The sequence below is a fragment of the Cyanistes caeruleus genome, chromosome 8 (assembly GCF_971803275.1).
Source record: "Cyanistes caeruleus chromosome 8, bCyaCae1.hap1.1, whole genome shotgun sequence".
NCBI lineage: Eukaryota > Metazoa > Chordata > Aves > Passeriformes > Paridae > Cyanistes > Cyanistes caeruleus.
This window is the reverse complement of record NC_141708.1, coordinates 12810984-12836151: the sequence shown is the minus strand read 5'-3', so window position 1 is coordinate 12836151 and position 25168 is coordinate 12810984. Positions and strand designations below refer to the sequence as shown.

Below are 25168 nucleotides of genomic sequence, written 5' to 3'. Positions count from 1 at the left end.
TGATTGCATCCTTCTGCTCATTATCCTCTTGCTAGAAGGGGGGGCCGCATCCCTCTCCCCATCTGAATCCATGTGGAGCTGCCGCCTCTGCGGTGGGAGCAGGTTTTCCCTGCAGGTGAACTCCTCTGCGCTCAGACAAAGGGCTGGGGGTGCCGGTGCCTCCCTTTGTTCTTTTCCTGTCCTGGTGCACCCGCCTCTGACGGCAAAAAGCCCCTTGAAGCGTGCCTCTCAAATGGATGGAGCGGAATAAATGTGCTGCGAGATCTCTGTCCCCCTCACAGACCCTTTGGGGACAGTGCGGGGGGGTGCTGCGCTCCCCCTTCCCTCTGGTATTGTGCTAGCCCCTTAGTGATGGGGGTGGCCAGATCCAGGAGGGAATTACTGCAGCTCTCCTGCCACAGCTGCACTGTTGTGGCTGGGTGGCTGAGGCCTGCGAGCTCTGTTTTGGTCAGAGGTAGTTTGGTTGTAGGGGGTGGGGATGGAGCCTGCCCTCATCAAGGGAATGGGAGCACATCTGGGAGCTGTTTTTCTGCCTCTGCCTGCTGGCATGCTGCACAACAGGGCATCTGGGCAGGGAGCTGGAAATAGTGCCTGGTGTGAAGGGCACCCCAAATGCACTTCCCAAGCATGTAAGCCTAGCAGGTAAAACCAAGGCCCGTCCTTCAGCTAAGGCATTTGTAGCTTTCTACTTAGAACCGGTGAGAAAAAGATCATTTTAATCTCTGCAACAACATAAAGTCTGGATGGGGAAGTCAGCATATTACCCTAAATTAGAGGTAAGTAGAGGTGGGGAGACCTGCTAGGAGTCAGGAAGTCCATGGCAGTGTGGGGAAGCTGTAGCTTTCTTTGCTGATGGTGGTACCATGCCAGCATGTGGACCCTGCTAGCTTCCCCCATCCAGGCACTTCCTCCCCTGGTACTCCCCAGTGCTAGTTCCTGCTACAATCTATGAATGCACATGGTATTAATCTCCATTTACCAAAGTGCTTTTCAGCAATATGGTAAAGTATAACAACATGAAGAACAAAAACTAAACCTTCCTCTATGCATTAAAACTGCCCACTGGAGCCTTCCTCAGGAAATACTCCTCCTTCCCTAAACATAAGGCTCCTGGCTTTGCAGGAGAGAGAGACAGGAGGCATTTGAAAAGACAGCCTTCGTGTACGTGCTGCATCCAGTAACTGTTGACAAAAGCATTTGAGGAAAACCTTGTGCTTCCCAAACAGTGGAGGCTGGGACCGTCTGTCAGTTTGGGTGGGGGATGGAGGTATCCAGGGGAAAGGGAACTTGTCAGCCCATCTCCTCTGGGTCTGGTGGAGGGACCAGGCATTGACGTTTTGAAGGTCAAGCAGAAGTCACAAGCTGACCCTATGGCAGCTGTACTGGCTGGCAGGTAAGGGGAAGCCACCACAAAACCACAATAGCTGCCTGTTTTTTCTGTGGGTACAGTCTCACCAGGGAGTGAGGAGCTACTGCTGTTGGTCCCTTCTGCTCTAGAAAATGGCAGTGGGTCACAGCTAGAAATGGCTTCTCCGGTTGTATGCTGACTGCTGGTGCTGCTCCCCTGGTCCCTGTGCAGTTCTCAGCACATCCCATAACATTTGTGTCTCCACCACATCCTCTTTGAAAGAGGATAATGAAACTGAAAGGGGGAAGCAGGGCACACTAGAGGCACCTTGGACTGCCAGGCTTGAGAAAACAATGCTGGTCTGCCAGAGACCTGAGGAGCTGGATTTTTGAGTCAGAAAATGAAATGCCAGGTAGGCAGAGAGTGAAAGGCACCTTATGTGAGGGTGGAAACTGGGCATCAAATACGGTTCATGTGAATCAGCAGGACTGGAGTTGTGCAGAACAGTTCCCCTGGCTCCCTGGAAGGATGAAGCTGACTGGGGTCTGAGATGTCGAGCTCTGATGGCTGAGTCAAACCTGGAAGATAAATGATACTTCAGGGGCCTGAGATCAATAATGTCAAAGGCTGGTCCATAATCGGGTGAGATAAAAAACCAATGACAGGCCTTCTCCTAGGAGCAGAAGTCAGCATGTTGAAGGAGAGCAGCAAGGTTTGCTCCTTTAAAGTTATTCCCTGGCGGTGCCCACATCCAAAATCCACCTTCCCTGGCTGCCCTCCGCAATATCAGTGATTTTCAGTCAACATCGACCACATCCTGCAGGTCCCCTGCAGCCGAGCCCTTCTCACTGGTCCCTGTGCAGCTAGTCCAGAATGTCCTTGAGAGAGTGGCTGAGTTGGAGACAAAAGCAATGCAGTCCGGTGCTGGCCACCAGCCTCCTTCACTACCTGGGGGTGAGCTGGGACTGCAGGAGGTAGAGGAGGAGAGGAGATGCTGAAGCAGGAGATCATATTGATGCTGTGGGTACCATGATACACTATGTTTTGCAAAGATGCTTGGCTTTGGGGAGCATACTGGGGAGAGGAGTTTGGGAAATGAGGGCTGCTGATTACTCTTGCCTTTGGTCCTCAGTACATTATTTTTATCTGTATTTATCAATTAATGCGTACCATGAGTATTTAGCCACCCATGAGCCATGAGGAGACAGGTGGGGTGCATGCTCACACCAATTTTGGGGGTGCTGATGTTAGATCTTGTCGTATGTTTTTTTTTTTGAAAATGTTTTTTATGAAATGTTTTTTTCTCCTGGTTGGGTGCTCAGCAGGGAGCTGTGTCCCCTGGTTGGCAACAGCCACAGCCTGGCATGAAGAAAATGGAACTTATTTATTTGCAGGAGCAAATTAAAATAAACTTGAGTCCCTTATTTTCGGTACATTCTTAAAGGGGTGCACAAGGTGCAGGGCAGGGCCGTGCTGTGGCTTCTGTGAAGGGCACTGGGAAATAACGATGTTGCCTCTCTTTCCTGGGTGCAAGGGCAATTGAAGTAGAAGGGGCCATGTTGCCTCTTGCTGCTGCCCCTTTTGCATACACAAGGAGCTGTAGATGCTGTTTGCCTTTGCCCCAGGCTCCTCTTCCCCTTCCTCCCCACTCCCCCACCCCTTCCCCGCCAGGAAGCCTGGCCTTTGTGTGAAGTGATGCCTCCTGACATCAGCCGGGCGCACAATTTCCTCTGCAGTGGGGAGGGTGTGTGGGCAAGGAGAGGGGTACCATGTTCCCCAGGGGGTGACGTATGGTCTGGTCTTGCTGGAGCACAGGGTGACAGCACTCCCAGGGTGGCTGTGTGTCCATCTGGGATGCTGTGGGGAAGTGGCTATCCCTGGCTTTATTGGTATGGTGATTCAGTGGAGCTTTGCCTGCTTGTGCTGTTCTGCCTGAAAACACCACTCCAGTGTGTTGCTTTTTGCTGCCTAAGACTCTGATTGCTTCAGTGGCATCTTTACGGGACCCCTCGAGGGATGCATTGTTGGGCTTTATGTAGCTGAAGTTTCACCAGCACTGGATGCAGGGTCTTGCTCTGGGGTTGGCATCGCAGTGCCATGGAGCAGAGGTGGGGGGGCTCAACAGCAAAGCAGGAGCAGGGCTGATATCTCCTGCATGCTAGGGCTGCACCAGAGCTCTGGGAGCACCATGCTGTCCATGAGGCACATCACTTCAGAAAGAGCAGGTTGCAGGTCAGCTGCGAGGGGATTTGCAGGGTGTGGGCTCTTGGCCTCTCCTTGGAAAGGGGCAAGTGCAACACATAGGAATGGCCAAGTGCCTGCCAACAAGAAGCCATGGCTGGCACCTTGCCAGGAGTTTGGGGTCCTTGCATCGCTTTAATTTGAGATGTGTCTACTGGGGGATGGCATTTCGCAGTTGTCTGGCTGGAAACTACAGGTCCCAGCATGCTCCCTCACGTGCCATCCAGAGGGAGTGGGGTACCACGGGGATCGTAGTCTCAGTGCTTGCCACTTTGGGGTTTTGCTGTAACTGGGATGGGCTCTGATTCAGCATTGCTGAGCAGAGATGGGCCATGAGACATGGGACTGGTCCCTGCCTCCTGTTTTCCTATCCTTCTGCCACCCACTTGCTCAATGCAAGACCATGTTGGCCTTTTTATGTCACCAGGCTGGGGAGGGGATCTGGCCCTATTCTTAATCATTTGCAACGTAAATATTTTGGTCCTGAGTACGTTGCTGGGAGCTGGGTGTCACGTTGAAGAGCGTGATTCATTCATGCTGTTGCTGCTTGGAGCACAATGAGGCAGCCTTGGGACCCGTCCCAAAGATTTCCTGTGATCGCGGCTGGTGGGGAATTTGGGACGTCACGTTCAAGTAAGTCAGAGCCCTTTTTGCACAATACCTGCAAGCCAGGAGTACTGTGCCATGCCTAGTGTATTTGGGATTTGCTATCCCCAAAATGTGGTCATTGTGGGTGGCTTGCATTTCCAGAGGGAGAAATAATGAAGAGCAAGGCTGAGCTCCAGTTCTTGCCTTCTCCAGCTGCTGGTATGCAGAAAAGGTTGCAAGGTGTAGGCTTTCTGCCTGGTCCCAGCCAGCCTAAGAAATAAAGGTACAAAGCAATGCAAGTTGAAAACCTGCCTCACATTAAGGAGACTCAGGCAGAGTTTCTCCAGTTGGACCAGAGCATCCTTGTGTGTTTTAGAGGGATGCTGGACAACCTGAGGTGAGATGCTGAGCAGATGGGCTGAAGCAGTGGAAGATGCCCCTTCATCCCATGCTTCCACTGGTGATGCTGTGCTGCCAGAAGGGACCTTTCCTGTCCCACTTTGGTCACTGGTGCAGGAGAGACTGCACCCTCCACCCCACGAGTGGTTCCCTCCATCCCCCCATGTGTCACTTTGTCCTCCCCATGCCGCTGAGAGCCAGGTGTGGGCAGCGCCCAGATTCGTTCTGGCATCCTTCATTAGACAGTGTTTGTTCATGCTGCATTTTTCTTTTTGCTGGCTTGTTTGGACATGCACTGGTACATTCACGGCACTCAGGCAGTAACGTGAGTCTCTTTCCCATTAGGAAAGGGGCCAGGATTTGGGGGGGCTGGGAGGGTGGCTTAAGCAGTAGTTTTTGAGATATTTCCTTCTGCTGCCACACCCTGCGTGAAAGAGCAATATCCGCGGCTTCAGCTGCTATCGCAAGGCTCTGAACGTCTCTCTTTTAATATAGATTGGTATCATTTTGCATTTTAAAGTAAAAACACGCTGCAAGCTGCAGACAGCTGTCGGTTGGCAGCTTTGTTTGAACATCTGGTATTGCTGGGCTGCTGTTCAGCGCGATCTAACTATGGGATTCATAAAGATTATAATCCGGGCTTTCAGATTCTCAACAACCACCTCACCAAAAAAAAGAATTGGGAAGAGAAAAAAACCCAGCAGAGAGGCAGTGGAGGGTCCTTGGTGTTCAACAGACTGTGGTAGTGGTCACTGGGGTGGATGGACTTGCTGTACGTTTCCTTGGCTGCCCGCAGGTGCTGACAGGCTGCTTCCAGCCTGCAAAATGCCAGGCACTGGGGAGCTGTAGAAGTGCGAAGTCTTTTCCCCCCTCCTGTTTTTTCCAGCTTGTGTGCTGAATCTGGTCTCATACTCCTCTGGGTGGTGTCTGGCGCTGGTGAGCTGAAGCAGCAGATTCTGCTGTGGCTTTCAGTAGATGTTTGTAACAGTTGTCTGCAGCAAGAGGACTTGTTCTTTTTCTTTAAAGTAAGTGATGGAGGAGCCAAGGCTCACAGTAAACATCTTGGCATGTCAAAACCTCATTTCCAAGAGAAATTGAGTCCGCTTTTCTTGAAGCAACTAAAAGGTTGAGATAGCCACCTCTGTAAGCCCCATCCATCCTTCTGCGAGTCAGGCACTTTCCTTGGCACCTTTGAGAATTAAGCGACCTCTAAGCCCCTAACGAGTTTTATAAATCTTGTTACTTGATCTGCATTTTTGCAAAGCTCTTTGAATCCAGCCTATTGGCGCATAAGTCACCTTGACTTTCCTCAAGGCTTTGACTCCCAATTCACTTTCAGGCTCCATTTGTCAGTTGAAGGTGCACAAAAACGTCCCCCTTATCTTTATTAGAGAAAAAAAAAAAGCTGCCTGGAGAAATGTAGCTGCACTCTAGTTGGTGCAGGCCAGTAATAGAGGTGCATATAAACCTGTTCTGCCCGTGTTTGTGTTGATTTAACTTACCAGTACAAATTAAAATAGCCTTGAGCAGTTGGAAGTTTAACTAGATCAGTTGGGAGGAAAAAAAAATCATGGCCTTTAAATCAAAGGAGGGTTTTCTTTCTAGTGCTGCCTGAATCTGCAGAGGTGCTTTGTGCACCTGGACCCCTTGTCTTTGGCTCGCCAAATGAGACACTGATGGGACACATGGCTGCAGGTCATTGCTAGTGGTCTCATGGCCAGGACGTGGGTGCACGTGGGTATTGCTGCTGCTGCTGCTGCTCTGTTCCTCACAAGTATCCGAGTTCCCCACAAAACCTGTTTATGCTTCCAGATCTTCATGCTAGGCTCCCTCCAGAGCAGAAACTAGAAATCAGAGGGGTGGGAAACCAAAGGGGCTGTTGTTCAGAGCTCAGGGCGTCCCATGGCAGGACTCAGTCGTGTGGGTGCAGAGTGGAAGTCTTTGGGCCGGGGAGAGGCTGCTCAGCCTGCAGTGGGAGCAAGGGTGGAAGAGGCTGGCTGTGTTTCACCCCTGCAGGGGGAAGGCTCTGAGATCACACAGGCCAGCTGGATCTTGAATCCAAATGTTTATTTGGAAGGGGGAGTGAGGGTTTCTCAGTTTTGCAGGGCTTGCAGATGGGGGTAGGTTTGCTGCCAAGCAATAGGATGGGCCTTTATGGGATGGCTCCTTTGTAAGGCAAGACATTCCCCCAGCCACAGTTTGGGGACAACTGGCTGAGACCCTGAGATTTTGTCACACTGGGAAGATATTGGAATTCAACAGAGCTAGACAAGACTGGGACAGCAGCAGATCGAGGCAGAATTGGGGGTGCTGCCAAAGCCTGTTGAATTTTTTAGGGGGGTTGTGGAAGAAGCAACTGAGAAATGATATATCAGAGCAAAAGGACTTGTGTGAGGAGCAGGACTTTGTGATTCAGCTGAGCTTCAGCACTGAGTGGTCTCCTTTTGCTGCCCAGACTGCCACCACTGGAGCTGGCAGAGAGCTTCTGTGAGCCAGCTGAGGGAGATGATCCCACCAAAGACAGACTGCTCTTTTTTTTTCTGGATGAATTTTTTATCTGTATCTGTGGTTGGGAAGGGGCAGATGTATGAAAAGAGACATGAGGGAGAAAAAGATGGTAAGGCCCCCCTAATGTCCATATAAATTGATTGAAGCATTTGAGAAACCACAAGCACAGAGTGTGCTGAAGGCAGAAAGGGCAGGACTTATTACATGATCCTTTAGGCTCTGAAAAACTGTGAAATCTGGTGAATCCCACTCAATACAGTTACAGGCCCCAGATTTTATTTTCTGGCATGGCAAGGATGAAGCACAAGGCAGCGCTGGTCATGGGGACCAGTTGTGCTCCAGGTGTTGGTGTCAGTCTGAGCTCCCAAGTGGCTGGAAACAGTTGTTCAAGGCAATTGGGTCTGGGTGTCTGAAACTTTCTGGATATCAGAAGCTCCGCACTTTCCCTGCAGTGTCCCAGTACTGGTGCTCCTAAGTTGGTTACTCAAAGTGCTTTTGGTGCTAGGCAGGGCAGGTTTGTGCCAGGGCCTGCAGCCAGAGCCCTGTGCTGGAGATGGTTCAGAAGAAGGGTGAATTTTGGCATTAATTTATAAGCAGCCCCAAACCTGTACAATTTCCCCCTAAAACTGAAAGAGGTGGGGAAAAGAGCTCCTCCTCTGCATCCCTGAGGGTGAAGAAGATGCAGACCTTGTCCATAAACACAGAGCAGAGCCCTGTGACTCTTCCTGGCTCTCCTTGCTCCCAGACAAAGGTGGCCTGTACTGTCCTCCGTCCAAAAGCTGGCTGGGGTGGACTGTTGGCCAGTGTTTGCACACAGGCCTGGTTGGGGATCTCTTCTTCCTCCCTTCCCAGCAGAAAGAAAAGAAATTTCTTGAGTTCATCACTGCCCTGAGGGCCTGGTCACACCTGCAGCTGCAGCCCTCAGAGGTGTTCTTTCCATCTTGCTCCTGCACCACCCAAATGCATCTGCTGTCCCTGTGGCACTGGGACAGTAGTGTGGGGCATTTGCCCAGATAGGATGCTGTCTCTCCTGGCAGATATGGGGCAGGAAGTGGCTCTACTGGCCAAAGGCATGGTCACTAGTGAGGTTCCCCAAGGCTCAGTTTTGGGACCAGTCTTGTTTAATACTAGGAAGGCTTCACAGAGAGATCTCGACAGGCTGAATCAATGGGCTAAGGCCAGTTGTATGAGGTTCAGCAAAGTGAAGTGCTGGATCCTGCACTTGGATCACAACAACCCCACACAGTGCTACAGGCTGCGGGGACAGAGTGGCTGGAAGGCTGCCCAGCAGAAATGGACCTCAGGATCATGAGCCAGCAATTGTCCAGGTGGCCAAGAAGACCAGTGGTATCCTGGCTTGTATAGCAGTACCGTGGCCAGCAGGACCAGGACTGTGATCATCCCCCTGTACTCAGCACAGCCCCTCAAAGTCCATGTTCAGTTTTGGACCACTCACTACAAGAAAATCATTGAGGTGCTGGAGCGAGTCTGGAGAAGGGCAACAGAGCTGGGAAAGGGCCTGGAGCACAGGTTGTATGAGGAGTGGCTGAGGGAGCTGGGGATGGTTAGCCTGGAGAAAAGGAGGCTCAGGGGAGACCTTACCACTCTCTACAGCTGCCTGAGAGGAAGGTGTAGCAAGGTGTGGGTGGGCCTCTTCTTGCAGACAACAAGCGACGAGATGAGGACAAGCTTCAAGCTGTGCTAGGGAGGGTTCATATTGGGCATCAGGAAGAATGTCTTCACTGAAAGGGAGGTTAAGCATTAAAATGGTCTGCCCAGGGAGATCATGGAGTCACCATCCCTGGAAGTGTTCAAGAGATGACTGGACATGGCTATTAGTGCTACTGATTTAGTTGACAAGATGGTATTCAGTCAAAGGTTGAATTCAGTGATCTTGGAGGTGTTTTCCAATCTTAATGATTTTATGATTCCATGATTCTATCACCAAGGCTCATCTTTGTCCTGTGGAGCCAGTAGCATCAGTCATGACTTGCCTGGCTGCCTGCCCGGCATGCAAACTAGCTTCTTGTCCTGGTATTCATCTTCCTGGTGCATTTCCAGCTCCTTTTTTCCTCTTCTGCACATGTTGTGAGTGAGTCTTGAGCCCCAGGTCTGGCAGAGGCAGTTTGCCCTGCTTTCACTGCCTCTTGTTGTACTTTGCATAGAGGGAGCCTCTGTTTCGAGGGGTACATCACCCATACTTGACACCCAGTACTCCTTCCAGGAAGAAGTAGGCTCCAGAAGGCTTCTTCCTCCAAGACTTGCAGGGCTGCTGGTAGAGAGGTGATGTGTCTCCAGCCACTGGCCTCGTCTCTCTGCTTCTTAATCTCCCTTATCCTCCTTTTCCACTTGAAGCAAATCTTCGTCCCTATTCCAATGACACTGACAGCAGTGTCAGCTGGGCTGTGGCTTGAAGTTGGTGTCCAAAAACCATAGGTAGAGCCCCAGCTTCTTTCCCCCATTTCTGTGAGAGGCACAGCATGAAGTAACCCCATGGCTGCGATGAGCAGGGGAATGCACAGAGGCCCAGGAAGGCGAATTAGCATCCTCAGGATCTTCCTGAAGGTCACTTTCTGACAGAGAATAGGTCCCCATTTCCTGGCCTGCAGAAATCCTGCTGCTGGCCCCATGAAACACAATGCCTTGTATTTTCTCTTTATTAACAAGTTCTTCCTTTCTGCTGGGTGTAAACAAGGGAAAGAGCTGTCCCAGGCTGCAGGCACTGGGACAGCCCTGTGGTGGTCCAGGATCTGCTCTGGTACAGGCACGTGCAGAGAAGCGTGGTCTGCCATGCACACTGTGCTGGGATGCTCCAGGAGACAGGTCCAACCTGGTCCTGCTAAGCACTCATGAGTCATGGCTCCATGGGAGCATCCAGCTGCTGTGTGCCAGTGGTGCTGCATGGATGCCCTGTGCTGGGGTGGGCACAGGAGGTGGGACACAGGGCTGTGCCTGTGGGGTAGCCAGTGGAGGGGGTCTAAGCCTGCTGGTTTCTTCTCCAGGGAAGGCTCAGAGGCCAGGCACAGGTCTCACAGGGTGATGTGGATAAGCAGGAGGCATCTTCACCCACTCCAGCATGAGAACAGGCTGGAGAGCTGCTCTTGCAAGAGGCACTGTACATCCTGTTCCCCCAGGCTGGTGCTGACTATTTCGCCTTCAGCCCCTTTCTACAAAGCACCAGCTCTCCCGGTGCCCAGGGGTCCCTCAGTGCTGGGAAAGGGGGTCTCTTTGGTGCCTTTTCACTGCATGGCTGCTGCTTCCATCCCTTCCTAGCAAGGGCAGCTATTAATATCTCAGGCTGTTCCCCTCCCCTCTTCCTTCCCCTGTTGAGGATAAACCAGCCTGATCTCTGCACAGGGAGCACTGTGAGAAAAGCCAAAGCCTGGAGCACTGTGTGTACTCTGGGCTGGCCAGGGGAGGCAAGACCTCATGCTCTGGCTGGAGACCTTCCCTTCTGCCTGGTGCTTACTGTAAATGTGTGCAAGATGAAACCCCAACCAGAAAGCATTTCCTTCCTGCCCCTTTAAGTGGATCAGCCTCCTGCAAGTGTTGCGAGGGCTGTGGGGAGTTCGGAAGGGCTGGTTTTGCCTGGGTCTGGTCAGCAGGAGGCCACCAGCAGGGTGGGAGGGATGCTCCAGGGGGCTTTGGCTGTGGCAGTGCTCTGTGCATTATCTCATAATTTGAGATGCTGTTTTTGGGGGCACTAGGGTGCTGTGCCCCAGATGTGCACAGTGTCAAGGTTCTGATGTGTTAGCAGGTGGGGTGACACTTTCAGGAGGGATGAAAATAGCTCATCGTGTGGGTTTTTCTCAGAAAACGGTCCAGCTGACAGTGGAGCGGGGCTGGGGAGAGGGAAGCCTGCGTGTGGGAGGTCTGGGGAGGCGAAAGGTTGTGCTTGCCTCCTTGGTCCAGGGCTTTTGGTGCATTAAAATTCAGTCACTGTGACTTCAGGCCCGTCTCCAGCAACGTGCTGGGACATGTGTCTCAATGGGGGCTCTTGATCCCGGTCCCTGGGCTGAGCTGCAGGTGTCTGGAGCCATTCCCGCAACAGGCATCTGCCCTTTGCAGCTTCCTCGCTCCGGTTCCACCTTCCTCCTCCTCCTCAGCCTTCCTGCCCCTCATGCTCCAAGCTGCTCCCTCCGTTCTGGCTTTCCGGTGACTGCAAACAATGTCCTTATTCACTCAGTGGCTGGGATTTGGCGGCGAGGGGAAGGCCTGGGCGCAGAGGAGGAGGAAGGAGAGAGGCAGAGAAGTGAGTGTGCCTGTCCTGGGCCAGCTGTCCAGCTGTGGTTTAAGGGTGCTCTGTGGGGCAGTCTGGCTCTCTGCTCCCCCAGTTTCCTACGGGAATGAGGGCTGTGCACTCTTGTGGTTTGTCCACCTGCCCTGCTGTAATACCCTCCAAACCCACAGACAGTTTTCAGCAGAGTTTATTGGGAATTAGCATCCTGCAAGCATCCCACAGGTCAGTGTGTGGGCACTCGGTTGCTCTTGCACGGTGAATGGCCCTGAAGGAAGCACGGTGCTTATTAGACATCAGAGAAGCTGCACAGGCTCCATTTGCCCTATGAACACAGTAAGGCTTTTCACTGCTCCAGCTCTTGTTTAAAACCAGAGTGGCTCAGCAGGTCATGGGGCACCGCTCTGCCTCTGGTGAAGCTGCCAGGCTCCTTCCTGATCCTGCTGGGAGTTGGGCAGGGGCTGGTGAGCACTCAAGCCCCCAGGGAAGGGGTGCCAGAGGCTTTCCCGTGCCAGCTCTCCCTGGGAGGCACACAAGGGCCCTGACCAACCTCAGAGAACACAAAACCTTGGAGCATGTCATGGGGCTTTACTGCCCCGATGCTGGCCCCGGGGCAATGAGCTTCTGGGGGCTGCAAAGGGGGGATGAGGGAAGTGCCAGGCTGCAGGCAGGGCCATAATCCACTGTTACTGTGGACTCAGCAGTGACCACGGGCTTAGCTCTGCCCTTTGGGGGAAGACAGTGTTGAGAGCAGCCTAAGACAAGTCAAGGGAGACATCTTGCCCACAGATTGCTCCCTTCCTAGGAGGTCTTGGGTGAGTGACCTCCTTCCTACACCTCAGTGCCCCAATTCACAGTGGGGGTTTTCCCAACTGCTTGAGCTGGACCCGTGTATGTAACACACCTGAGGCTTGTGGTGCTGCAGCCATGCAGTGGCTCTCGGATAAGAGGCATAGATGCCCTGTATCATCAGAGCTGTTAAACTCTTTATTACTATCTTCCTGTCTTGTGGCTGTAGGCATTTAATGTTTTTAGAAGTTCTCTGTTGGGACTGCCCTGTCCCCCAGCAGACATATCCCCATGCCCTGGCTGGCAGAGTGGATGGTGTCCCATGCTGGGATGGCCACTGGGAGCTGGGGTCAGCACAGAGTCTGTGGGGACTGACCAGGAGGTGCAGTAAGGTGCAGGTGGGGTGACTGTGGTTTCCCTGATGGTGGTTTCCTCCCAGCAAGTGCCATGGATAGTGATGGTCACCAAGCCTTCCCCCAGAACAATCCCACGGGGACCAGCTGTGTGCATCCTCCCTGCAATGAGACCTTGAAGTGCTTGCTTGGCTTCCTGCAGAGATGTCCCTCCAAGTAGTGTTTCACTCCCAGTGCATGACCATGGTACCCCAAACCCATCTGACTTGCCACAATGGCTGCTCAAGAATCACCCTCCTCTGCCTGCACGGGAGGAGCAAACCCTCGCTCCCGAAGGGAACTCAACGATAACATCCCCTCCTTTGTCCTTCCACCTTTGGTGGTCCAGCTCCCTTGCAGGGTTGATGCTCATGGTGTGTTTGTCAGCTCTCTGAATGGGCTCAGCCCTTTTGTACCCACGCTTCATTTTCTCCATGAGGAGGGGAGAGATTATGTTCATCTGCAGAATAAGCTGGTGTCCATGAACTCACCCTGTCTCACTGGGTCATGGTGGACAAGCCACTTACCCCAGCCACCAATTAATTTATTAATTAATGAGATGAATTCACTCTCAGCTGGTGTTGGAATAAGAAGCGTTTTTAGCATGCGTTTCGCAAACCGGCGACGTGTCTCGGAAAAGACAAACTGGGATCAGAGTTGCTCACAGCCTGGGAAGGGTGCCTGTACAGAGAGAGCCTTGGTTCTCCCAGCATCAAGGTCATGCATGAAATATGAGAAAATACCCTGAGAAATTCTGATCCTGGAGGAGGAGGAGTTCATAACTTCAGAAATGCCAGATTTGGGAGGGGATGGAAGGGGAAGGGATGTATTTTCCTTTTCAAAATACCTAAGGAATTCAGCCTGTGCTGCATAGACAAAGAGATTTCACCCCTTGGTGCCAGAAGGGGTAGTTCATACCCTTGTGTCTGGTTAAGGTTTTGTTGCCGTGGGTGAAAAGCCGTCCCATTCCACTGCAACCCCAGGCACATACAGTTTTTAAATCACCCTAAAATCAAGAGAATGGCTCAAATATAAGGTTTAAAGAAAGTGCTGCATGTCCTCTATTCTCTCTGATTTCTATGTTGGATTATGGTCACTTTTTCCAGCTATGAGGGGATAAGTATAAAAAGTTATTTTTACATATGTTTATATGTGTATTTCTGATTTCACATAATTGCATGACTCCTGGAGTGGAGCAGTCTGAAGTTTGTTACAAAACACAAAGGTTGGCAGCTCTGCCACGGCAGCTGCAGGGCGATGGTACGTGCATGTCCGGGGCTGTTTGGTGCCTCCCTCGGGGGTCCCTCACACCAGTGGGGCTGGCAGGGTGGTCTCTGCCTGCCTGGCATCTGCCACTGATAGGAAACCCTGCTTTCTCCTGCAAGATCATCCTGGCAGTGTCAGGGGGAAGTGTCTGCCTCGGGTATGTCACATATCTGATGGGTATGACGGAGTGGGATGGGGATTTGGCCTCTGTGCCCAGCAAGCTGTCAGCCTCGGATCCTTTGCTGTTTTTTACCCGCTCCTGTCCCAGCTGGCAGACAGGGTGAAGTCAGGCTGAGGATTGGGCTGCTCCTGTGGGCCTGGTTAGACTTGGCTGTCCTCCTGGTGGGCTGGTGTGGGATGGGTCTAGATGTCCCTGGTGGAGATGGCAAATCTGTGGCAGGGAGGGAGGTGTAGGGAAGGGCTTGGTGCAAAGCTCGCTGTGTCCTTTGGCTGCCCATTATGGGGTGTGAGCAGCTCAGCCTGCGCTGCACAACCTGCCCAACTCCCACACTCAACTGGCCTCCTGCAAGCAGGGATATTGGAGGACATCTCTTTCTCTGGAGCCCAGGAAAAGGCTTGTTGCCTGCCACTTTTCAATCTCCCTACATGGGGCTGTTGTTCACTTGCTCCACAGTTCTGCCTGGTGCCTGACCCAAAACCCTGTCTGAGCCCCTAGAGAAGCCCCCAGCAGCTCCACACTCAGGCCTGGCTGCTGGCACAGGACATAGGACACAGTTCCAGCCTGCACCCTCAGTTCTCCAAGATTCAAGCAAAGTGGTGTTGCACTCACTCTCCAGAGCTCAGTTCCCACAGTGTTAAACCTGGGAGTGGACTGCAGCCTCCTGATGCTGCAGCAGCACAAACAACAACCATTTTACAATGAAAAAGAGGAGATTTTTTTAGTATATGCCTCAAATCTTTCTCCGTGCGAATGGTTCCAGTGATGCCCTTGGATGCTGCAGGCCCCCCTGTGTTTCTGTATGCACGTGCAACAAATGCCCCCCTGTGGGCTGGGGGTCTGCGTTGCTGTGACTGCCCCTCGGCCCTGTTTCAGTGGATGTGCTGTCTGTGTGTCTGTCTGCATGTGTCTGGGTGGGTGCACATGTGTGGGCCCCGGGCATGCATGTGGAGTGTGCCTGTGAGTGGGAAGCTGGGTTTTTTTAGCTCCTCGTTATTATTAGTGGTAGGAGCCCAGTGACAGTAAGGCTGGAGGTGCCTGAGACCTTAAGAAAAACAACAGGAGGGAGGAGGCTTCGCATTCCTCTCCTGAATTGAGTCGGAGGTGACAGCCTTTCCCTGCAATGCAATTAATCCCGGCAGCGCCTCTGCCACCCTCCCCCTCCCGCCTCGTCCAGGAATTAATTACTTGATTATAAATTCCCGAGTGGCGGTTTATAATAGCAATAATCCCCTCGAAATTCATTCTTGCTGCCGGTTTCTTTCCATCTCGCCCCCGTCGCTTAGTCTCTAATGCCACATCTGTACTGGGCAAAGCCCTTCTCCTCGCCCTGCTGGTGTGTTGGCTTTTCCCCCCAGTAAACATGAAGGACGAATATTTGGAGTTGATTTTGAGGGATGTTTTGGGAAGCCCTGCCCCTGCTCCCAGGGATGGATCTCTTTTCTCATGGGCAGTGGGTTTCTCCTGGCCGGGAAGCATGCAGGAGCGAGGCTGGGGATAAGGTTTTGTCCCAGTTATTCAGTGGATGGCCCAGCCCCAGCCCCAAGGAGTGGGACTGGGGGCTGGCAGTGTGGCGGGGGGAGGCCCTGTTCCTCCTCACTCTGTCCCTCCAGATTACGCTGATGCTGGCTCTGGGGCTTGTCAAGGAGGCGGGGAAGGGAGAAAGGATTTGGCGTGGCGTACGGGAACGCGAGGGAGGTGGTGATGTCTCGCAGGAGCCTGCTGGCAATGAATGGATGATGGGCCTCAAAATGGTACTGCTGTAGTGGGGGATGAGCCTCCCTGTGTCCCCCCCACAGCCCCAGGGCTTGGCCCTGACCCTGCCCCACTGAGCAGGCTGCAGAAAGTTACCTGAGGTGCTGCCCCATCCAGGGGACCCAACCCAGCCAATAACACAGCCCGGCACACGCAGCCCCTTTGCCAATTCTGCCATTGAAATAACCAGATTCCCAGCTCCACAAGCTACGTGAGAGCTTTCAGCCTGGCAGTGGCATCCTGCTGGGAAAAAGCACCATCCCTCCTGAACCATGTGGGCAGAGCCAGTGTGGGCAGCACTGATGTTCACTGGCACACGTGGCCGCTGGGCTCTGACGATGCTGCTTTCCCCCATCTCTGCAGAAGATGCTGATGAAGCAGCAGGACCGCCTGGAGGAGCGGGAGCAGGACATCGAGGAGCAACTCTACAAGCTGGAATCGGACAAGCGGCTGGTCGAGGTAACCAGTGCTTCACCCTGCCACAGCCAGTCCCAGGGACTGTCACCCTATGGCACAATGGGGACAAGCTCCTGGGACACAGGTGCCAGGTGGGCAGGGCGGAAGGCAAACGTGCAGGGGAAGAGTATCCCTGCCTCCATTTCAGTGTCATCAGTCATCATTTTGGGAGACGAAATGTGTTTGGAGCTGCTCTGCAGCCCCATGGGTCCTGGGTTGAGTTTGGAGGTGAGAAACAAGTCTTTCTTTAAATATTAGATGGCCCATCCTGTCCTCGGCTCAGCACAGCCTTTCTCAGGAAGGGAGTGCTTGTGGTCCTTAAAGCCTCACAGCCTCCCAGAGCATGAAGGGAAAGGCTCTGGAATGTGCAGTGTCTCCAGCCTGGGGTGGGGCTGGGGATGAGGATGAAGATGGGAAAGGGTATGCAGATGAGGATGGGTGGGATTTTTCAGGGAAGCACACTTCCATTGGTGGTGCAGCAGGTTGGCATTGGGTCTCTGGACACAGACCCGAGGAAGTACACCCAGGAATCTCCTGAACCAATCCAACCTTCACAATGTCCCTGTTGGGTCTCTGGCACATAGAAGTCCTATGTGGTAGTTGACAGCAGGGTTTGAGCTGTCTGGGTGTTGCAGGAGAGCAGAGCTGGGGTGCAGCTTTCAGGTTGCATTCTCCACTGCTAAGAAAGGACCTGGGTGTCCTGGGACATCATGGAAGAGGTTGAAGGGCACAGAGAACCTGACCCTGCTCCTCCCCCTCAGGAGAAGGTGAGCCAGCTGAAGGATGAAGTGCGCCTGCAGTATGAGAAGATGCACCAGATCTTGGATGAGGACTTGCGAAAGACCATGGAGATCCTGGACAAGGCCCAAGCCAAGTTCTGCAATGAGAACGCAGCCCAGGTTCTGCACCTCAATGAGCGCATGCAGGAGGCCAAGAAGCTCCTCAGCTCTGTCCAGGTCATGTTCGACAAAACTGAGGACATCAACTTCATGAAGGTAAGACAAGCTGCCCATGGCAGAGTGGGAAGGGGGCTTTGGAGAGGTTTGGTTGTGTGGGAAGAATTGGGTAGGTGTGGGGTGTGGTGGGGAGCAGGATGGGGACATTAGCAGGGCTGGCTGATACCTCCAGAGTGCTCAGCAGTGGAAGAAGCCAAGGAGAAGTGGGCAGGCTCAGTGCTGGCCTCAAATGAGGAGGTGCCACAGCTGGAGATGGGGCTGGAGCAGCCCATGCAGGGGAAAAGGGGCTCTGTGCCCATGGTCAGACTGTCCCCTCCTGGGGGGCCATGGAAGCTGAGACTGAAAGGGGGCATGGCAGGGATTTGCCTTACTGACCAGAGCTTCTCCTTCCACTTCTAGAATACCAAGTCTGTGAAAATCTTAATGGACAGGTAAGCGCAGCGGGACAGACGTGTTTGGGGGAAAAAGGGTGTGTTCATGTCCACAGGGGTGGCAGCAGCACAATATCCAGAGGAAGACCCAGAGCCAGGGATGCTGCAGGACTTGGGAGAGAGGCATATGCTGTGCTCAGCTTCCCTCTCTCTCTGGGAGGATGAAAAATTCCTCTCGTGCAGCCAGTGAATCAGGTCCTCTCCGTAGACTGGGGGGAACTCAGTGTTGTGCTTGTGGAAGAGCAGAGGATGCAACCAGCTGGGTTGGGGTGCAGGGCTCCATCCAGCTCCACTGGGCAGAGACAGGAGAGGGAGTTAAAGCCAGCACTAGCAGAGATGAGCTAGGATGGATGTGCAGTGGGGACATGGAGTGCAGGCCATGTGCCCTGGCAGGGGACATTCAAGCAAAACTGGACGGGAAAGGTCCTGCCTGCCAGAGACAGCCAGCTCACTTCTGTCTCCTACTCTAGGGAGGGGGTTTGGCTCCAGGAGGGTGTGGGGGGAGGAGCTGTCCCTCTCCTGAGTCTACCTTGTAACTTATGCCACTCTGCCTGCCATCCCCAACAGGACTCAGAACTGTACAGGTGGCAGCCTGCCCCCACCCAAAATCGGCCACCTCAACTCCAAGCTCTTCCTGAACGAGATCGCCAAGAAGGAGAAGCAACTGAGGAAGTTGCTGGAAGGTGGGTGAAACCTGAGGGGTGCAGGGGCATGGGACATCACTACCTCCTGTATCCATAGCTGGCTGCCCTGCAGATCCCACTACAAAAGGGTGGGGAGATCTCTTTGGGGCAGGGCCCCTTGGAGCCCCTCTGCAGTCAGCAGGAGCATGGAGAGTCACAAAGCCAATTCCTGACTCTTCTCCAGGGCATTTTCTTTGTCTTGTGAAATGGCTGTGTTCTGGGGTTACACAAAACCCTGAAATACAGAGCTTTTGGGGGGTTGGCCATTGCCAGGAAGAGTCAGTGGAAAGATGGGGCATGTGGGCAGGGACAGCCAGGGGCTGGCGTGGTTCCACAGCCCCCAGCCAATGCCTGGGAGCAGACCACGTCTGTGGAGGCCTCCCAGTCCCCTCCTTGGGGGATTCGTGTTTATCCCCCAGGCTGTCCCACTCTGCTCCTGTTAGGGACTGTGTTCACGAGCTGTTTGCAGGACAGTGCGTGGGGCTGCTCTGAGCCCGCTGGCAAGGGCCCAGAACTGAATCTGCAAATCCACCTGCACAGGGCTGTGTGCGTGGTTTCCCACTGGTGTGGGGCAGGCTGGTGGACCCTCTGCGCACGTGAGGCCGGAATGTGCGTCTTGGGGCTCCACTGCAGCTTCCGATCAGCAGCCGGAGCACCCCGGAGCTGTGCCATGCTGTGCTTAACACAATCCCCCTCTCCTGTTCCCCTCCGCAGGTCCTCTGAGCACCCCCGTCCCCTTCCTGCAGAGCATCCCCATGTACCCCTGCACCGTCAGCAACTCCGGGGCGGAGAAGCGCAAGCACTCCACCGCCTTTCCCGAGGGCAGCTTCCTCGAGCCATCGTCCGGGACTGTGGCGAGCCAGTACATGAGCCAGGGCGCTTCGGCTGGCGAGGGGCAGTCCGCACAAGCCATGGTGCCTTGTAGCTCCACGCAGCACATAGTTGGACTTCCTAGCGGCCCGCAGCCGGTGCACTCGGGCTCCGTCTTCAACCCATCTCACTACCCCAACACCACGTCATCTCAGCAGTCCGTGCTCTCCCAGTACGGCGGGCGCAAAATCCTCGTCTGCTCCGTGGATAACTGTTACTGTTCCTCGGTGTCCAACCACAGCGGGCACCAGCCCTACCCGCGGTCGGGGCACTTTCCCTGGACAGTCTCGTCGCAGGAGTACTCCCACCCGCTGCCGCCCGCCCCCGCCGTCCCCCAGTCGCTCCCGGGACTTGCCGTGAGGGAATGGATTGACGCATCCCAGCAGCACGGGCGGCAGGATTTCTATAGGGTCTACGGCCAGCCATCGGCCAAACACTACGTCACCAGTTAACCGTCACACTCTCCAGAGAGTCCTGCTCGATGACGTGTTCAGAGAGAAAAGTCTGGTTTGGTTTGGCTTTCTCCCCCCCCACCCTTTAAAATCAAACCCGATATTTTCCCTGCCTCACGCCCCTCCAGGATTTTGGGGAGGGCTGTTCTATTATATCTCTCTCTTTTTTTTTTTAATCCTTTAAAAATGAAATAATAATTTTTTCATTTTAATGCCTTTTTTTAATTTAATTTTGGAAGTCCTTCCTGCCCCTCGCTGGGTAAACACGAGGGAGAAATTATCGAGAAGAAATTGATGGGGATTTCAGTCGGACGTCTGGGTCTGTGCGTTGTGCTCTTCCTCGCTCCTCTCTGCCTTTGGAAAACTTCAGAAGGGACAATGGCACCTTCTCTCTTCCTATTTCTCCGAGTTCATTTTTTCTGGTTTGGTTCAGTTTTTTCCTTCCCCATCCCTTTCTTTCCCTTTTTAAAAAGAAAAAACAGAAAAAATCTATCATTGATTCAGTATGAAATGATATTGTAGATTTTGGGTTTGTAACTTTTTTTTTTAAAGGCTGATTTTTTTTTTGTGTTACAAGGCCACTTCTCATGCATATTGGCATTTTTTTCCTTCTTTCAGAGATTTGTAAATACACAATGGCAGGAAATTTAATGCACAAAAAAAAAAAAAAAGGGAAAAGAAACTTTACAAAAAACCACAAATAAATAAATAAAAAAAAAATCTGTTCTAGTTTTCAGGAGGGGAAGCGTGACCAAAACGCACTCCCCTCCTGCATATCGCTGATGCAACTTCCTGTAACAAGCACTTTGTATAAAAAAAAGTGGACTTCCTGCTATAAGGCACAGGTATTTATTCTGTAACCGATTTTAGACACACACACACACACACACACACACACACACGCAAAATATTCAAATAAATGTGATCACTTAGTGCAAATGCCTCGCTCTGCTGCAGCTCTTCCCCCGGGAACGCCAGCTCCGGCGGGAGGCTCCAACCTGCTTTCGGAAGGAAACGCTGCCCAGTCCCGCAGGGGCCTGGACCATGATGGGGAGTTTTCCAGAGGGGCTGTCTGGGAAGGAACTGCCCCAGTGGGGCAGCAGTGGGTCCCAGATGTGGAGGGGGTCCTCACCAGCGCCCATCCCGTGTCCCAGCCCCGTGGGAAGGTGTGCTGGAGATGTGGCTCTCCACCAGCTCCCTCCCAGGCGGCGAGGATGTGAGTCAGGCACGGAGCCGGCCAGGCCGCATCCTGCCCATGGGCTCCAGAACAATCCCCATTGTGGGATGGGGACTGGGTTGGGGACAGCAGCTTTCCTGACTCTGCCAGCATCCACCGTTCTGCCCTGGCACCCAGCTCTTGAGCCTTCATCCCCACCTAAAGCCCCCCTGCCTCCTGGGGCTTTGTGGGCACTGGCAGCACTCCGGGCTGGTTGGGGGACCCTATGTGCTCAGCCAAGGCTGGGGAGGGCGAGGAGGAACCCTTTCAGCAGGATGTGCAGTGGGGCCATGGGCTGGGGCTGTGCACGGGCAATCTTTGTCTGGGGAAAATGAGGCTGACTTCATAATGCAGAGCAGTGTCCTAGAGGCAGGAGGGGTTTTCCATTGCCCTCTTCGGGTTCAGCTTGCTGGTTTTGGTTTTTTTTTTTTTTGGTTGCAAAATACCCGTGGTTTAGTTCCGGTTTGGATTCCCCCTGCTTTAGTGGGAACTGGAAAGGGGAGAAAGTCCCAGTGAGCTGAAACAGGGTAACAGTGGGTTCGAGGGAGGGGAACCCTCTCACTAGCTCCCCCCATTCCATTCCAACAGAGGTGGCAGCACAACCCTGGACAACTTTCCAGGCAGTGTTGAGTTGTGGAGCCAGCACCTCCTGCCCCTGTGTGTTCCTGTACACACAGGCTGCAGAGTCTGACAGCTCAGTCCTGCTTGTCCTGCTGATTCTTCCCAACCCTGTCCTGCTCGGGCTCTTCCAAAAACCCCCAGTCTATCAGGACATTTGGGGGTTTGCTTCTCAATCAAAAGCAAAGCACTCCAGGGCAGCAGGAGGGAGCAGGATGCTCTCAGCCTCTACAGGGATCCCGTGATGTCTCCCTCCATGTTCACAGGGCCAGCTGCTGGGGGGTAAAGAATCATGGTGATACAGGTGAGATGAGTGGCATCTCTCCCTGTGGAGAAGGGTCCCTGATGCACAGCCAGGGCCACCCCCCACCCCTGGATACTCCCCAGCCATGGCCCCTAGGCTTGGTGCCTAGGTTTGACTGCCCAGCTGTCCTCCTCATCATTGTCCTCTTCCTCCTTGACACAGCTGCCTCCTCCTGTGCTAGCAGCAGCTGCCAGCCCAGGCATTAAAGCACCTGTCATCTACTGATGGGGGGACACAGGCACAGCTCCCATCCTGCAGGGTGACCCCCAAAGGTTAGGACTCTCCCCGTCATGGGCCACTCCGACCCCACTTCAGCTTTTGCTGGAGGGACCAGCTCCAAAAGAGTGGGTGCCCATGCAGAACAGAGGGGCCACAGCCCCTCTCTTGCCCCCCCATCCAGGAAGAGTCCCCTGGTGTCCTGGGTGCCCCAGCTTCCAGGACCACCAGTGCCATCAAGCTGCACGTGCTGCTGGTGGTGAGGAGGAAAGCAATGGCTTTGAGGTCCCCCCACGGAACAGGAGGAGGAATGTGTGCCCGTGGCCCTGTTGGGATATTGGTGTCCTGGGAGGGGAAGCGCTGACGCTGGGGTGCACGGCGGGGTTTTATTGATGGATGGCTCTGTCCAGGGGGTGGAGAGAACAGGGGGAGCAGAGGCACATCCATAAACAGCTCGAGTTGTGAATGGAAAGAGACGGATTAGGAGCCAGGTGAAAACATGTCACACGGCGGAAAGAAAAATGAGCAGCTGGGCCAGACCAAATTGGTGTCTGATGAAGGACGTGGGGCCTGGTGGAAAAAGGATCCCAGGGCTGGCGGTGCTGCACGGGGGAGGCTGATGGGGAACAGCTGGAGCTGGACACGCACATCTGGTGGAGCAGGGTGAGGGGAGAGGCAATGGCTGCTGTAACCATCGTGCCACCGGCCACCGCACTCAGGGCAGGGGGCTGTGGCTCAGCCCTGGGATCAGCACGGCAAGGGGGGCTGATGCTTCACTTTCAGGGTGATCCTGGGAAGGGGGCACGGCGCCATGGCCCAGCCCTCAACAGGGATTTACCCAGTGGGGTTCAGGCCCTCCTGTAGCAAGGGGTCCCCAAGTGGAGGAGCCACTGCCTCTTCCTCCATTTGCATACATGTAAATAAGCAATCAACATAATGAGGTCGAATGCAAACCAGGCTTTCAGTTTGCAACCAAGTCCTATTTTTAACCTTGGAAAAGGGTTTCAGCAGGAAGCTGCAGGCTCTGCCCTGGTACCCCTGGTACGTCCGGCCGTGTGGGTGCCCACACTGATCCTTCACCCCAAAACACCCTTGACCCCACAACCACCACTGGCTCAGTGCCTGTTGCGCTCCATTCCCGTTACCAAAGCAAACAGCAATCCCACATCTTTGTGGAAAGATGGACCACACAACATCACACCCTGCCTCGCAGGAGCCTTTTTGGGCAGCTTTCCCACGTACTGAGCCCCAGGTCCCGCTTCCAGCCAGGGTGTGCACCCCGGGAATGCCCTCGGCGCCTTGGGAGTGAAAGCCCCATGCTTAAACATGAGGGTATATTTAGACAGTGTCAATTTAAGTTTGCACATCGACCTTATAAATATGAAAGCCCATCTCCACGAGATGTTTAAGATACCTCATCAGCCCTTGGAAAATATGCAGGAATATTAATTAGCCAGATTTGGGTATTATCTCATAATGAATAAATGAAGAGACTCACTGCCTAAGATGAACCACTGATGTTTCATTGGGTTTTGTTGCTTTCTTTTAAGAAAAGTGTGTTTCTAAGATAATTCACTCATTTGAACCCAGGCAGGCACAGGGGGTCAGAGGATGCAGCCATGCCAGGGCCAGCCAGGGTGGGACACAGCAGACTACTCCTTACCTGAAGGGACCTTAACGGCTGGTGTTTTACACCCCCTGATTTGGCCCCAGCTGGCTGCACCGCCTCTGAAGAGCGAGGGACACAGACAGGGTTGGAATCCTGTCCCAGCTGCAGCAGCCCTGGGCTCAAGATGGAGGTGGAAAATGCAGCCCCACTGCACGTTCTCCAAAACAATGTATTTTTTGCTTCTTCCCTTCCTGCCCTCAATCCTTGCCTCCTGCCCTCCTGCTCCATTCCCCTGGCTGCTTCACTCCCTCCAGCTGGGCCAGGATAGGAACTTCCCAGTTGCTGTAGAAACCCAGATGAAGGACACACTTCAAACAAAAATGCCAAACAAGAAATGGCTTTGTGTGCGCCCGGATGGCCGCTTTTCCTTGCCAGGATGTGGTGGCTTTGGGGCCTTTCTTTGGGGCACCCTGTGTGCATGGGGAGGGCTGTAGGGACAGGGGAGGCTCCCTCACAGCCCCAAAGTTTGTGTAAAGCAGCAAGCAGAGGCTGGGGGTCACTGGAGTATGCACTTCAAAGGTGTCCATTCACCCATGGGATGCCGCACTGCAGCCACTAGGGTTTTGACATCCCTGCCAGCTCTGGCACCATCTCCCCCTCCAGTCATACAGCTAAGACACCCCTGGGACCCCAAGGGGCATCACCACCTGATTTGCAAGATTTTGGGGTGGTGGAGTCGTTCCCAGCTGGTGGGAAGAGGCTCAAGACAGAGCAGAGGACAGCTGGGCAGAGGGTGGGGACACCAGCACAAGCCTCGAGGTCTATGTTGGATGGCCTAGGCGGTGGGCCAGGTGGCAGAGCCATGTCCCGTGGGCACAGGGAAGTGGCATTAGAAGAGCCGGGTCGGGATGGACCAGCCAGCAGGCGCAGTGGGCCGGAGCCGTCCCGGGGCCCCCCCGGCGCGTGGCGGCTGGGGCGGCGCGTGGGTGCGGGGCGCTGCCGGCTGCCGGAGCTGCCATTGTTTGCCTTCAATCAAGATGTTTCAGGCAGAATCAAAAGCACCAACTGGGGAAATCATCATCACAAAAAATCTTGCGCCTGCAAAATAGGTCAAGTAAGACTCCAAAGAGAGAGAGCGTCTGATCTGCATTGCAAGGAAGAATAGCAACAGCTGTGATCTCCAGTATATATGGATGGGCTGGGGGGGGATAAATATATATATCCATGCATATGTATAACCGCTTACAGCTGTTGGGCCGTATGTTCATTAGGGCCAACTGTTTTGGAGGCAGAGGGATCAGCGCTAATCGGGAAAGGGAGTTTATCATCACATTCAGAGGCAAAAGTGTCAGGAGCAACTGCGGCCCCCCCGCCCCGCAGCCCACACCAGCTGTGCCGCGCTGAATGCACCCAATTCAGGGCCCCTCCCAACCCCCCCGGGCTGTGAGAGCTGCGGCTCCTGCCCCAGCTCCAAAAGCAGCCGCCAGCCAGGCCCAGCTCTCTGCCCAGTCCCAGACCCAAGCACTGTCCCCAGGTGCAGAGACGTTGCCACGCCTGTTTCCCCATTCCCCAGACCAGCTCTCCATGCCCACACCACTGACCCAACCTCCCACAGTAAGGCGCCTTTGCTTATCCCTTCCTGGCTCTGGCCTCACA

At 53.8% G+C, this 25168-nt stretch overlaps 2 protein-coding genes across 3 annotated transcripts in view; one reads left to right on the top strand and one right to left on the bottom strand.

Moving 5' to 3' along the window:
* The window catches only part of TRIM8 (tripartite motif containing 8), a 30456-nt gene extending 9968 nt beyond the window's left edge, over nt 1-20488 (top strand). Inside the window, exons 3-7 of the mRNA XM_023929265.2 lie at nt 16065-16160; nt 16919-17152; nt 17513-17544; nt 18112-18227; nt 18942-20488. Coding sequence (XP_023785033.2) covers nt 16065-16160; nt 16919-17152; nt 17513-17544; nt 18112-18227; nt 18942-19549 — 1086 coding nt within the window. The 3' untranslated portion in view covers nt 19550-20488. The remainder of the gene's footprint in view (nt 1-16064; nt 16161-16918; nt 17153-17512; nt 17545-18111; nt 18228-18941) is intronic.
* The window catches only part of ARL3 (ARF like GTPase 3), a 37944-nt gene continuing 32523 nt past the window's right edge, over nt 19748-25168 (bottom strand). For both annotated transcript variants that reach the window (XM_086899096.1, XM_086899098.1), the window contains exon 6: nt 19748-20010. In XM_086899096.1, the coding sequence (XP_086755222.1) occupies nt 19960-20010 (51 nt within the window). In that variant the 3' untranslated portion in view covers nt 19748-19959. The remainder of the gene's footprint in view (nt 20011-25168) is intronic.